A 13,670-nucleotide genomic window follows, 5' to 3' on the forward strand; every position below is an offset into this window, starting at 1 on the left:
CAGTCCTCAGCTGTCTTTCTTTTTTTTTTCAGTTACTTGTCAGCAAAAACTTCTAGTTAAAATACAGCACCAATATGTTGTTATACATTTATTTAATCTTTGTTGAATTACAATCATACAGGTTTTAAAATCGACTAAAAAGAATTACAAAAGAAGAATTACACAATATTGGCATAAAGTTATTATGTAGCATGTGATCATTCTCTCTCACGCGCGCGCACGCACACACAGCAGTTTCACTACCTTAAACATGTCTGAGCTGGATAGGATAAAAAGTGCAGTGTGCATATAAATTAAGACACCCATCACGTCTCCCTCGCCCTTCTGAGGTTGGGAGTTTCAATCTCCTTTCCGTGTGTATGCCCACAAAGATGAGGTCAAGCGATATAGAAGCTGGATGGATTGGTTCATGTTAGTTTTTGTCCCTACAACTACTGATATTGTTGCGGCTGGTCAACTGGCATGTCTGCCCAGGTGGCTGGGCTTGTTGCTCTCACCCAGGCATGCCTGTCATGTCGTAACAATATACACCCACAGTCAATACGACATGACATGCATGAAGACGCCAACAATGGTTCCATTCTAACATACGTTTGTTCCTCACCGCTGTCCCTGGCCTCAATGTGTATTTTGAGCCAGGCAGCCAGGTTGCCCTGACCTACTGTTTCCTCCTGCCATTGTAGTTAGTGAGTATGCTATTTTCTGAACTAGGGTAAGATGAGAACAATAACACAGGATAAGATGAGTCCATAACACAGGATATATAAACTTAGATGTAGTTGTGTAGACATGTAAAGAAGATATGATTGAAGATATCATTGGAACATTACATTTGATAATATATCAAATTTCCTTCTCAGTTTTAAAACATGTTACAGGATGATTGATGATGACCAAATCAGAAGCGGGCAAGCATTCCACAATGGATTGTGTTCAATTTTAGAGGTTCCACAGGGCTACCCTGTCTATTGCTAAAATCAGCGAGTGACCCTATCATTCAATTCAATGGAAGTGGGGACCGAAGTTTTCATACAGAGTCCGAGAACAGATCTCTGGACCAATCACAGGCTTCGTCTTTAAATAGGGAAACGTTAGCTGGCATTTCTTTGATTGTGTGGTCCAATTGTGCGATTCCACCAAAGCCTGCTGCGTCACACCGCTTTGTTACCACCAAATGCGATGGCATTTTTTCCTGAGAGCAATCATTTTCCACCTTGAGTTTAGCAGGAGTGGGAGGGACAATGACAAAGTCGTCCTCTGACCATCTCCGAGGCGTGTCACATTCACTTGCCGGCTTTCCGTTCCGAATCCCTCCCTGGATTGCGAGACAGTGCTTCTTGAATCGTCTTTTTGAGATGTTTTTAAGTCTCTGGGATGACAATGGATGTGGGGAAGAGGAGGATGGGCAAATTCTAACATTGGGAGTAGACTGAGAAGATGGAATAAAGTCAAGACATAAAGAATGATCCCAGTGTGTTATGTCTCGAGAAGGTGTTTTATGAGCTTCAGTGGCTGTTTTGACGCGCTTTTGACTTCTTGGCGGCTGCACGATTTCCTCGCATAGGTCCACTGAGCTTAAACTAAAGAGGTCCAAAGAACAATTGTAGACACCTTCACCTTCTTCGTTGAGCGCTTTAGTGTTAGCGATGTCTGTTAAAATCCGGGACTTGCTTCCTGGCGCCTTTGTGGTATTGGTACAAGCAGAAATAGATTCATTAAGCAGGTTGTTGTCTTTTGTTGTGTCAAAATATTTATCTTGCTCATTGAAAAACGCTGTCAGACTCTCAGAAAAAGGCAAATCTTCCCACACCAGTGAACGAGACAAAAGTGAATCTTCCGGCTGCCTGGAGGCCTGACATTCGGAGACCAGAGGATAATTCACGCGTGGAGGGATAGCGGGGGTCAAAAGCTTCAAGGAGGAGTCGATAATGTTTCTCGCTGGCGAGCAGAGAGAAAACGGCGGCGTGTCAAAAAAAGTACATTGCCCTTTGGCAGTGGATTGGTTGTCATCGGATGTGCAGCAGTCTTTCTCTTCTTCCTCCTGCTCGGCGGATGAAGTAACAAGTCCCAGCGATTGTTGCCATGGCGGCGTTGGAGTGAGGCTGCCGTCGTGGTGCCGTGACCTGCGAGGGAGAACAAATGTGACTGGATTGACGTTTAGATTTGCATGAGGCACTCATGCAAATCAGTGTCAAAGAGCGGCGGGAGAGAGAATGTCGTTATGCACTGAGAGTTTCGAGCGGTTTCAAGGGCATTCGAGCAAATGATGAAGTCTCATGAGACTGTACCTAATGTTCTGGTCAGAGAGCAGATTCACCAGGGGTGAGGCAAAGCAATCCGGCCCACCAAGCATTTACATGATCAAGAATCATGTAAAATTCATCTCTGAGATTAAATTAAGTGTGGAGGCTTTGCGCACGTTCCATATTAAAGACGATCTCACGCTACGTGACAAGGGGGTTGTTACCAGCAAATTGCTTTTCAGCAGAATTTGACATGGGGCCACTCAAAAACTCCAGCTCACCTCTAATGAGAACAAGCATGGGTGATGCATTACCTATGCAGGGAGTGGGAAAAAAGACGGGATAGGGTGACGTTATTGAAGCTGCTGGCAGGAGAATCTTGAGGAATCTGTCGTGGCAATGTGGTCATGATCCCGCGGGACTTGTTGGAATCAACAGATTCCCGCTGATGTTCTTCTGCTTTCCGAAGGAGGCACTGATAGCACCTGAGGACAGAGTGCCCTTCCAAGCCTGCGACTTTTGGGAAAATCAGCTGAGTGGCGGTAAACTGGGGCATGTCCTTGCCACCAGAAGCACCTGGATTACGATCTCCTAACCATGGGCAACTTTGTGAATCTGTCACCTGCAAGGCACAGAGAAGAGGGGCAGTGTCAGAAACATATCACAATGACATGATTTAATACAAGGCTTCAAACTCACTTTTATCCCAAAGACAAGATGTCTGCCAATAAAACAGTCCTCGACGGCCCTGGCAAGCAATTTGGATCCGGTTGATGCCTCTCCCGGTCCATCTGAGTTCTCCAACACTCTGTCAATTCACAAATGAATACCAGACTATCCAATACACTTGTACAGCAGTTGAGAATATTAAAATGATGCTCCGAATATTGATGAGGCCCACAGATCATCATATTATTCTACCACAGTCTGAAAGATGTCTTCTCACCTTTGAAATTGAGTTGCGGGGATGCCAAAGAATGGGTTCAGACAGCTGCCAAACACAGTGACTCCAAATATACTTGTGTCCCTGGTCACCAACACTGAAAGACGATATCTGTACTCCAGATGATACCTTTCACAATTGTAGGCACACCTGGAACATCTGGATCTTTAAAAAAAAAAAACAACAACACAGAGGGACATTTTAGAATTATGGAAACTGATTCCTCTCAAGAGCAAAACATGGTTAGTGTTTGTTTTGATTCTCCTACCTCGTCGTGTTACGTGGCTCCACATCCATTCTGCAGAAGCAGTTCTTGCAGCACGGATAAAACACACAAGGATCTTGTAACGACAGCACGGTACAGTCCACCAGAGCTCGTCGAACAGACATTTTGTCCACCGGCGGTGAAGTTTACAGCAGAGTGCTGCAGAGACTCTCGGCTAGCAGCTAACATGCTAACGTCAAAGGGCGAACTCCCTCAATATTTCCCCTTACAACAATTCACCGTTGTCACGTCTTATTTAAAAAGCCACAACCCCCCAAAAAGAGGAAAATATTTTTAAAACAACCTCGTAAAAAAACAACAACAGTTTCAAAAAGTTCATCCAATCGTTCTCGAGGAGTAGTTCAAGTTTTCTTCTTCGTGTTCGACGCGCATGCAGATACCGGTGGTGCCTGCTTGTCTGCTGCCCCCTAACGGATATTATCGGTAACGCATCGGTCCACTGTTTGTGTGTTAACTTCTTTCTGTTGAATAAATTAGAGTATATTTATAGTTATATATTATTTAACTACTGAGATCAGCATATTGCTGCTGTTGGGCAAAATCCTTGCAAAACATTATGGTTGTTGTTGAGCAGAACCACATTGTCAAAGAGGTCAAGTTATTCTCAACACGTTATATAGATTGGTCAGTAATTTGTAAAAAATGATGGCCCCACATTTAAAATTACCAATACTATCGATTTGGGAAAATGAAATAATATATATGATAATATATAATAAGCATATACCACATTGAAACATTTGAATATGTGACAGGCTTCTTTATGATGACCAATATTCCAAGAAACCAGGATTTAAGATAGGCTTTTGCAAACTAGAACATTAATAAGCCCTAATTTCCCTTTGAGCTATTTCGGGAATCTTTCAAATAGCAAATCTGGCCTCTTATATGGCAGTCGGATTGATTGTGAGTCATTATCGTTCCATTAGCCCTAATTAGATAATATATGCTGGATTATTATCTTGCTTGTTTCTAATGGCACCTGCAACCAATGCAGTAAAAAACATGCAGCTGCACATGATTCCTCAAATATCATTTGAATAGCTTGTTTTCCATGCCGCACTCTCTTGCCAACACTCGCTATCACTGACTTCGTTGTTCACGTTCTTAATCCTTTAGTTCTGCCCGAGTAGTACGGCTAATGCAACATGAAGCCAAAGGCGAGGCGATGTGATGTAGCCTCTCAATGGCAATTAGCTAATGGCCTTGCCCGTTGCATCGACCCTAGATGCTATCGGTCAATGTGGCTATGTCATGTGAATTAGTAGTAAAACAAGTGCCAAGGGAAGAAAAAGTATTCAGGGATGGAGTCATTATTAGGTAAACATGGACAATTGCCCAACAATCTCTTAAAAACGGATCCATCAAAAATTCTCTAATTTAAATGAACTATTTTAGTCTTAATTCACGTGCTTAAAAAAAACTTTTCATTATGTATGACAAAGAAAAATGACGCATAAGCGGAGTCATGCTAGAAATTGTGTTCTAATTATAGTCTAATTAGATAGTCTCATATTGCTGTCCTATATATAATTACTAATGAGATTGTTTAAATGTAGCATGCAAAAATGAGTGCCACCGCCTGGTTTTGGCCCTAAGGAAACAATTAAAAGCATGATAACGTTAATGCCGTGAAGAGCTTTGACTCAGTGAGGAAATGGAACGAACCGCATTCCCGACTAATGGGCAAACACGATGTTCTGTGTATGACGACTGTGTGTGAGTCAGTCGGTAAATGGATGAAGACGCGATCTAGGACAATGTGGATGACGATGCTGTTAAAGCCAATTCGGAGATTTGTTGCTTAGCACGTAATGATGGAAGACAAATTGCGGAGATATAGTGTGAAACTATTTCAGAGAATCTTACAAATGTGCATCAGCTAATTATTCCTCCACCATACTGCCCCCCTACAAAACATCATTACAATACAAGTGACCTTTTCATCTGGATGAGCGCATCAGGTCGTTCCTTTCATGACCTTTGCTAAACCACATGTTGCCATGAGCCTCCCGTTAATCACGACAAGAGAAACAGAACAGCTCAAACAGTATCAAATGTGATACGGCTTCTATTGAAAGGGAGGTATGATAAGATAATACCTGTTTTGGGTCAGCGTGTTCCTTGACCAGCTCCTATGAATGCACCTAGCGAAATTAATCCAGTTGGACACATCCGGGAATAACTGGCATACGTGCAAGGAGATAAAGGAGATAAAGGTGATAATAATAATAATAATTATTATTATTATCACCTTTATATAATAATAATTATTATTATTAGGTATGTTAATGTATGACAGGCAGAATTAAAATCTGTTCACAATCAATTGTTTATTATTGCACATTTACCAGCTTTATTTTCAATGTCGTAATAAAAATTGACAGTACTGCACAATTTCTATTTCAGTATGTTTAGAGGTAAGGCCACACCTATGCTCTTCCCTCATTGGCACCCAGGCTGCATGTGGGAGGGTGAGCATGTATGCGTGCGTGCATTCAAAGAGGAGCGCTTCATACTGAACTCGACTCTTGTTTGTAGGCTGCGTTTATTGCAGTTTTTTCTCACGCTCTTTTATTGCAAATATGCATGGAAGCACATTTCTACACAGCGAGTAAGTACAGTTTCTTGTGAATTTCCACTGAAGCTGAGAAATTATTTTGGATAAAATATCGGACCATTGTATCACTTGATTAATGCATGCAATTTACTTTATTGTACGTTCATTGTGAATTTAGTAGGACAAAATTGGATGCTATTTGTGCAGTGTACTACAAATGTACATGTTTTCAACTCTATAGTAATTAACAGGAGAATTTTGGTTGGCTTCTCCAAAAACAGCAGTTTCTGACCAAAAAGCGGAGAAAACAAGACATTTTGTGAAAATAGAACTGTGACTTACTTAATTACTGATTAGATACTTTAAAGACTTAGTTACTTTACAAGTAATCAGTAACTTAAGTTACATTTAAAGCCAAGTAGCTGTGACAATACTGTACATTAGTTTGGAATTACTGATGCACATGACTTGAGATGTTGACATTAAGCTTGTAAAAGGATTTGCGGGTGACTCACCCATCATTTCTTCTTCTGGTTGTGTAGAATGTGTCCTCCTCAAGAAAATGAGTGCTAGTATGTATCAAGTATCTACCGAGCTCCAGCCCGCTAACGTCACCTGCAACGTGTCGTCACCATGCCTGGAGCTGCCCACCTTCAGCATTGCCGCCAAAGTCCGGGTGATCGTCACCTTCATCTTGTGCGGCGTGTCGGCCTTCTGCAACCTCGCCGTGCTGCGTGTAGCCTACGTGGACGGAAAGCGCAAATCCCACGTCCGGGTTCTGATAGTCAACCTGACGCTAGCTGACCTCCTGGTGACGTTCGTGGTGATGCCCGTGGATGCGGCGTGGAACATCACGGTGCAGTGGCTGGCGGGTGATTTTGCCTGCAGGCTCCTGATGTTCCTCAAGCTTCTTGCCATGTACTCGGGTGCTTTCGTCACCGTGGTGATCAGCCTGGACCGCCAGTCGGCTATTCTCAACCCGCTGGCCATCAACGAGGCCCGGAAGAGGAACAAGTTCATGCTGGGTGGTTTGCGTGGACCATGAGCGTTTTGCTCTCCATCCCTCAGGTCAGCTCACTTAAAATCAAAAATACGTTTAAAGACATACAAACTCTGATTGAAATTTTGATGATTTCAAAATACCAAACACAAGAGCAGCTGCCTAAGATGAAGATTCAGTACATTAAAATCTAAATGTTCCAACTTAGCTGTTCCTGTTCCACAACGTGACCATCAAGTATCCCGAGGACTTCACGCAGTGCACCACACGAGGAAATTTTGGGAGCCATTGGCACGAGACAGCGTACAACATGTTCACTTTCTTCTGCCTCTTCTTGCTGCCCCTGGTTATCATGATCACGTGTTACACCAGGATCTTCGCTGAGATCTCCAAGCGCCTGAAAAGGGACAACGGTGAGTTTTATTTTGATTAATATATGCGTGTATTTTTGATGACCTTTGTTGATTTCTCCTAAAGCTTTCTCCACTGAGGTCCAATTGCGCTGCTCCAAGAACAACATCCCCAGAGGCTCGGATTAGGACTCTAAAGATGAGCGTGGTGATCGTGTCTTTCCTTCATCGTCTGCTGGACTCCTTATTACCTGCTTGGCCTGTGGTACTGGTTCTTCCCTGATGACCTGGAAGGGAAGGTCTCCCACTCGCTCACCCACCTCCTGTTCATCTTCGGGCTCGTCAACGCCTGCCTGGACCCGCTCATCTACGGCCTGTTTACCATTCGCTTCCGCAAGGGTCCTCTCAGCAGGTCCCACTGCAGTTCACGAGCGGCCACGGACACCAATACGGTTATAACGGGATCTTTTGCCAGCTCCCCAAATGTTATGCTGAAACAAGAGGCGAGTTCCGGTAGCCAGGAGACCTCCCCGATGTGCGATAGCGGGACGCCGGGGACCGACAACCGCCTCCTGACAACAAGCAACATAGTACACAAAGACCTGGAGAGCATCATATGAAGGGAATACAAATGGGACAATTGGGTTGCCTGATATGAGTTTTTATTTGTATACATTTATATGTATAGACAATTGTAACACAAAGCAAAGTCCATACAGGCATGCTTAGTTGTGTTTGTTTTGGATTGTATGTTCTCAGTGAAGAGAGAAAAATGACATTTTGACTTGTCGAGTAATAGGTCTCCAAATTGTTTTGCATTGTTTTGTATTTGTGTGTACAGTGTTAGTTGATCCTACCATTTTTGGAGGTTGCGATATGAAGCATTTTTAAATTAAAATTCTACATAAAAAAATGAACAATTGGGCAAGTATAAAAAGAAATGTTTTGGATGGGAGTGTTTTTGAAAAAAAAAAAAAAAAGTATTTACATTGAAAAAAAACTTTTTGGGAAAACAAGCTGTCTGGGCAAAAAAAGAAAAAAATCTCATTCTTATTTCAAAAGCAAATCCCTACAGTGTTTTGAATATCCAAGTCGTTAAAAGTTTTGTTGGCCATCCCAGCCACATTGCAGAAAAACAGACTTAATTAACCACGTTTTTTTTTTCTTTTTCAGAAGTTAGTTGCAAATGATCTGTTTCCCTGCTTCCCAAAAATGTAAGTTGTGATTAAAATTGTTCACTGTGACTCGGCTGTCCCTTTTGGGTACAAAACAAGCGCACTTGCGAGAAAGCGAAGCGCTGTGTTGTGTAGTACGCTACACAAAGATGCACAAAGACGTGATGTCAGCACGCCTCATCTTCAAAGAATCGGCTCTAATGGCTCCTCCAGGGGATTATCAGTGCTGAGTCGATGACCAAATGACAAAGGCCATTTTACCCCCCCGGAATGTACAGAGATAGCTAGAATAAGTCCAGCTGAATCCCAAATTAGAAGTGGACTAAGATCACATCCACATGGAATTTTTTTTTTTTTATCCCATATACTCCATGTTCTACACCATACATAAAAGATGAGCTGCATTATTCAAACACACAACAACATCTCTTGTACAAATTATGAGGAGGAAGTCAAGGTCAGGGGGCTTTCATGAAATCTTCCAGTATGGCATGGAACGATTTTCATGTGCGATGCAAAATGGTGGGTTATCACGATCCACACGTCATGCTGACACACGTTTAATTCTTTTTCAGAGGTAATCAAAATCGGATTCCACCACTGTGCTGTCGCATAAAACGAATGAGCCAATTGATTTCTCTTTATTATGTTTTTATATTTACATATGATAATACAGAGCTCAATTTCTTTTTTTAAACTTTTTTTATGGTCTGAATCGGACTAATAGTACAGTATCACAATTCATTTTAATAGGGAAAATTGACTTGATGTGCAGTATAAGTCAACTGATTTGCAAGCTTGGTCCCAGAACTAATTTAAAATAATAAGTCAAAGTACAACTGAGTGTCTATTTTTTGTGAAAATGTTACCTCTGCATAAAATAGAAATGATTCTTTGTCCATGATGCTTTTACGTGGTGGTAGCACACCGCAGTCGCTTCCAAGTCTGCGTAATAGCTTTGTGCCTCTCATCCATTGACAGAGCTCTGAAAATGAAAACACAAGAAATGTGCAATATAAAAATTGCATTTTAACACTCAATTGAGATGAAACGATTCAAACCTTTGCTCAAGATACAAGTTGCAGGCATCCTCCCCGATTAATACGTTGCTTTCTTGTTGCCGTGGAGATTCTGGATGCGAAACAACATACGGCTTGATGGCGTCATGCTTGTCGAAATGCAACATGAGCAGACTGTGGCTCTGACTCTGATTTGAATCATCTAGAGATGAAACGCTGGAGGTGGGCTCCTGGTCGGCTGGAGGGGACGCACAAACCTTCAGTGTGATAATCACATCAGTGATACTGTGACATCATAGAAAAGTCCATTTATTCCAGTAGTTCAATAAAAAAAAAAAGGACTATGCATGGAAGCAACAATTCTCCAGTATTTGTACCTCGAATGAAGAGAATGCGTTGATTGATATTCAGCGAATAGATGGGATTGGACGGACTCGCCAGCTGATGGTGAGGAGGAAAGCTCAAGACGCACACCGTGGCTCGGTTGACGACATCTTGCAGGAACATTTCTCCATTTCGGCACACCACCAATGACTTTCCCAGAAACCCACAAGAAAAACAGAATTTGTGAGACGTATTTAACATGTCTGCTTTAAATAAACTATTTTCCTACCAAGCCCTGCAGGAATGGTACCGATACAATGACAGTGGCCTGGTCACCGCTGTCTTTTGGCCTGTGCGTGAAATCAGAGATTGCAAATTGAAATGTGTGCAACCCTTGCAATGTTCTAACAGTTGACACCCGAGGTAACCTTGGCGAGAGCTGCCCAGTGTTGGTTGCCGCTCCTTGGCTCGTGCTTACGACGTGAACGGCGCCGCTCTCGTAAAGCGTCACAAGGTGAACTTCACCCGCCGTTAAAGTCGGGGTAGTATCGGAGCACGCAGGCCAGTAATCCACAAAGTGCAGCTTGAGTAAGGCACCCTCTGATAATACTCTTGAGATAGACAACGGAGAGCCTGAGGGGAAGAAAAAAAAAAAAAGAGTTGAAGGTAATAATAAGCCGACGGATGTTTGTAAGCTTGGCAGTCATTCAAATGCTTTTGAGCCTCATTATAGTGTTTTGGCTCCTCTGAGGAAAATGCTAAATATATCTTTCATCGGGTCACGCAATAGTAAAGCGTGCAGCTGCGGAGCAGAGCTGCAGGGGGTTTCTTTCAGATGTCACAGCAGCTGGCTCGCAAAATCACGCTGTTTTCGTTTACCGTCTCTGCTAAAGTGAAATTTGAAGCTCATGCTTGTCCAAGGTGAGCGCGTGCAACAGACGCTTCATTAGGTACAGTAAATACTTGATTCTGAGGTTTGAAGATTTTACAGGCAAAGGCAAAAAAAAGATTAAAATCAGTAATATTTTTGAGAAAAAGACAAAAAATATTTCATTTGAAGGAAAAGCGACTTAATGCAGATCTTTATGCTGTACTGTCAGACTGCACACTAACGAGCACGCCGATTGGTTTGAAAAAGCGAATAGCGCTCGAGCCTGCTGAGCGTCTGACACCAAAGCAACAAAAAAGACTTGGCAGGAGTCACAAAATCCCTTGTACATAATCTTTTCAATCATCTCCTCCGTTGACTCTTCTAACAACTTCAATGATATCTTTACTGGCACATGTCCCCTGGGTTTACAAGACAAAATGTCTTTCAGAGGAGAGATGTTTTATGAGATGTGATAGCGTACTGCCAGAGGCAAAGATAAAACAACTTTGAATTCTTCCTTGAAAATTCTTTTGTTTCCAAGGAGGGCCTCGGGAATGAAAAATAGTACAAGTGTATAGTCTGGTTCTGGTAGGATCAAAATCCAAATAGTTGGAGATGTGCTGTGTCATACGAATCCTGACTAAAGCTACTGAAGTGATTAAAAAATACAAATCTATTGATTTTTTTTTCTGTTCGACATACTCACCAGACAGCCTGTCCCAGACACACAGCAAATCATTGCTGAGGCCGAGTGCAATGAAACGAGTGCACCTACTGACGGCGGAGCAGAGGATTTCCGCCCAATTGGGCCACAGCACCAACGGTGGCGGTTCGGGATCTTCTCCGAAACAAGTCCAAAATGTTAGTGATGGGGCTTTATGGTTTTTGTTTGGAAATTCAAGATGGATTCAAGATCTGCATTGACCGTGTTTGGCCTTTGCTGTTTTGGAGAGCATCAGGTAGAGAAGATTGTAACTTCCGGTCCACCAAAAACAGAGAGAAACTGGGGATCCTATGAGATGGATGGGAGGGAATAGGAAAGGAGGGAACATCGAGTAGAAGTTAAAACGTCGTAGTCAACTGATATGATCCAATAGGATGTCTTGAAAAAAAGATTACAATGTCAAACCTGGCTTTGCTTTTGTCTTTTCATCAGAGTGACCACAGCGCAGAAGGAAATGTGTCGTGCAGTGTCTGGAAAAGATTCTGCGAGATTAGCAACGGCCTCTCTCAACCTCCTTCAGGGGTTGTTTTACCTTGGTGGCTCGTTTGTTTCATCCAAAACTAAAAAGTAAGACAAGATGTTGGGGACCTCTGTGGCGTTTGCTGCAAAACGACAAAAGAATGCTGGGTTATTTCTCCTCATTCAATAATATTTTACTGTCTGATGTTTATTTGATAGAATAATACCTGTTGATGGGTTGACTCGATTCACCCGGACAGCAGGAGACCATTTCAGGTTTGCTGAAATTTTGGGATCCTGTAAATAAAACACAGTCATGATTCAAATTGGGCCTTCCCGCATAACAAATATGAAATATTGAACATGTGTAAATAATGTAAACATAATATTCTATTTACAATACCAAACTATACTATACTACCTTTAACTCTCTCAGCCAGTCATGTACGGGAAAATAATAGATTTCAAGCCAAATGTCATTGTTGTCTGCAAGGAGATATTGAATTTTGAGTTTAAATATGAAGTCTGAATCACAATTTCAGAGACGAAATGGTAAAATGAAAATAGTAAGACAACTTACACCTCATTATAAGAGAGCCATATTCACTTCCTTTGGATAGTTCAAAATTTAAGCAAACACTCCTCTTGTTGATATCATCCTGACGTAAGGAAAAAATAATTGTACACGTTCTATATGAACGTATCCACTGCGCTGTTTTTACAAAACTCACCATCATGTTAATAACACTAAAGGAATAAATGCCTTCTAAGTTATACAAAAAGACTCTGGCGACACCTGGGGAGACACCGATTTCACAATTCAACTTTTGCTTGGCCTAAAGGTCATCTAATGAAATCAAGGCCAAGCGCATGGGACCAACCCATGTCATCAATCGTGCCCAGCAAATATGCATTTTCACTGGCACAGGTCATGTGGATGGAAGTCATCTCGACTCTCTCCTGCAACCATTCTGCCTCACGGCTAAGCGTACTCGCAGACCACACCGAAAAGCCACCGGAATGACCCAGGCTGAGGTATGCGCTGTCATCTGAGCACGCCAGGCAATTCGTGTTCTCTGGAAGCTGCAAGACGACACAGATAGCATGCAACACAAAGAAATAACTGGAAAAACATTAAAAAAAAACGTAGCTCTGAGAATATATACGATTTTAAAATTTGCACTATAAAAAACGAAACAAAAAAAAACCACTCATGTAGTGCTTACCTGTGCGGCATTTGTCAGGTGAATCGTGGCTGGTTTCTTTATGAATTTTCTCGCACTGCTAGCAGCCGTCGTTTCTGACTCAGTCGAACTTTTTTCGTCACTCATTGCCACCCCTAAACAAAATCCATACAACTAAGACTTCTCATAGCTATTAAATTGCATGGGCTAAAGCTAATTGAGAAAAACAAAAGCTGGCACGATTCGTAGCAAAACATCTTTAATTGCTACGCCAGCTTGCTAATAAACGGCTTGTGTACTTACGAATTTGTATCCTTTTAAAACGGATTAGAAAAGTGTAGTGCAACGAATTGAAGCTTAGAAAACTCCCGAACACATCGTAACGTACAAAACTAAACGTCAAACTTATCTTGTACCCGTCGTCATGACAACGGCTGTCTCCATGGAAACGATACACTGAAGAAATGTCGCGAGAGTTGAGAGCGGGAACAATTGCGGATCAGATGCACCATCTCTTTTGGATCCCTTCGAT

General features: G+C 42.1%; 3 protein-coding genes across 5 annotated transcripts; 1 reads left to right on the plus strand and 2 right to left on the minus strand.

Annotated features, from left to right (window-relative positions):
* Positions 1–73: 73 nt before the first annotated feature.
* On the minus strand, positions 74–3,852 carry ddias (DNA damage-induced apoptosis suppressor). 2 transcript variants are annotated; one of them, XM_037247533.1, is made up of 6 exons: positions 3,455–3,852; positions 3,190–3,351; positions 2,943–3,051; positions 2,558–2,865; positions 982–2,123; positions 74–633 (listed from the first exon to the last, which is right to left on the minus strand). In XM_037247533.1, the coding sequence occupies exons 1-5, from the start codon at positions 3,574–3,576 to the stop codon at positions 1,028–1,030; spliced, it is 1,797 nt and encodes a 598-aa protein (XP_037103428.1). In that variant the 5' UTR covers positions 3,577–3,852; the 3' UTR covers positions 74–633; positions 982–1,027. The 2 variants fall into 2 exon arrangements, with proteins under 2 accessions (XP_037103428.1, XP_037103427.1); XM_037247532.1 differs by having other exon boundaries at positions 74–2,123.
* A 2,126-nt stretch (positions 3,853–5,978) lies between these two features.
* On the plus strand, positions 5,979–8,295 carry LOC119120361 (putative gonadotropin-releasing hormone II receptor). Its single transcript, XM_037247172.1, is given in 7 exon segments — positions 5,979–6,086; positions 6,575–7,059; positions 7,062–7,100; positions 7,241–7,445; positions 7,510–7,559; positions 7,561–7,602; positions 7,604–8,295. Coding segments are annotated over 7 exon segments (1,245 nt in total). The 5' UTR covers positions 5,979–6,061; the 3' UTR covers positions 8,003–8,295.
* Positions 8,296–9,240: 945 nt separating this feature from the next.
* Positions 9,241–13,617, minus strand: wdr93 (WD repeat domain 93). 2 transcript variants are annotated; one of them, XM_037247171.1, is made up of 16 exons: positions 13,442–13,617; positions 13,181–13,293; positions 12,836–13,037; positions 12,686–12,750; positions 12,535–12,613; positions 12,376–12,440; positions 12,182–12,251; positions 12,028–12,097; positions 11,901–11,965; positions 11,697–11,783; positions 11,478–11,609; positions 10,329–10,533; positions 10,190–10,250; positions 9,954–10,110; positions 9,619–9,814; positions 9,241–9,542 (listed from the first exon to the last, which is right to left on the minus strand). In XM_037247171.1, exons 2-16 carry the CDS (start codon positions 13,283–13,285, stop codon positions 9,467–9,469), a joined length of 1,635 nt encoding a protein of 544 aa, XP_037103066.1. In that variant the 5' UTR covers positions 13,286–13,293; positions 13,442–13,617; the 3' UTR covers positions 9,241–9,466. The 2 variants fall into 2 exon arrangements, with proteins under 2 accessions (XP_037103066.1, XP_037103064.1); XM_037247169.1 differs by lacking the exon at positions 13,442–13,617 and having other exon boundaries at positions 9,619–9,812; positions 9,952–10,110; positions 13,181–13,389.
* Positions 13,618–13,670: the final 53 nt, after the last annotated feature.

The sequence above is a fragment of the Syngnathus acus genome, chromosome 3 (assembly GCF_901709675.1).
Source record: "Syngnathus acus chromosome 3, fSynAcu1.2, whole genome shotgun sequence".
NCBI lineage: Eukaryota > Metazoa > Chordata > Actinopteri > Syngnathiformes > Syngnathidae > Syngnathus > Syngnathus acus.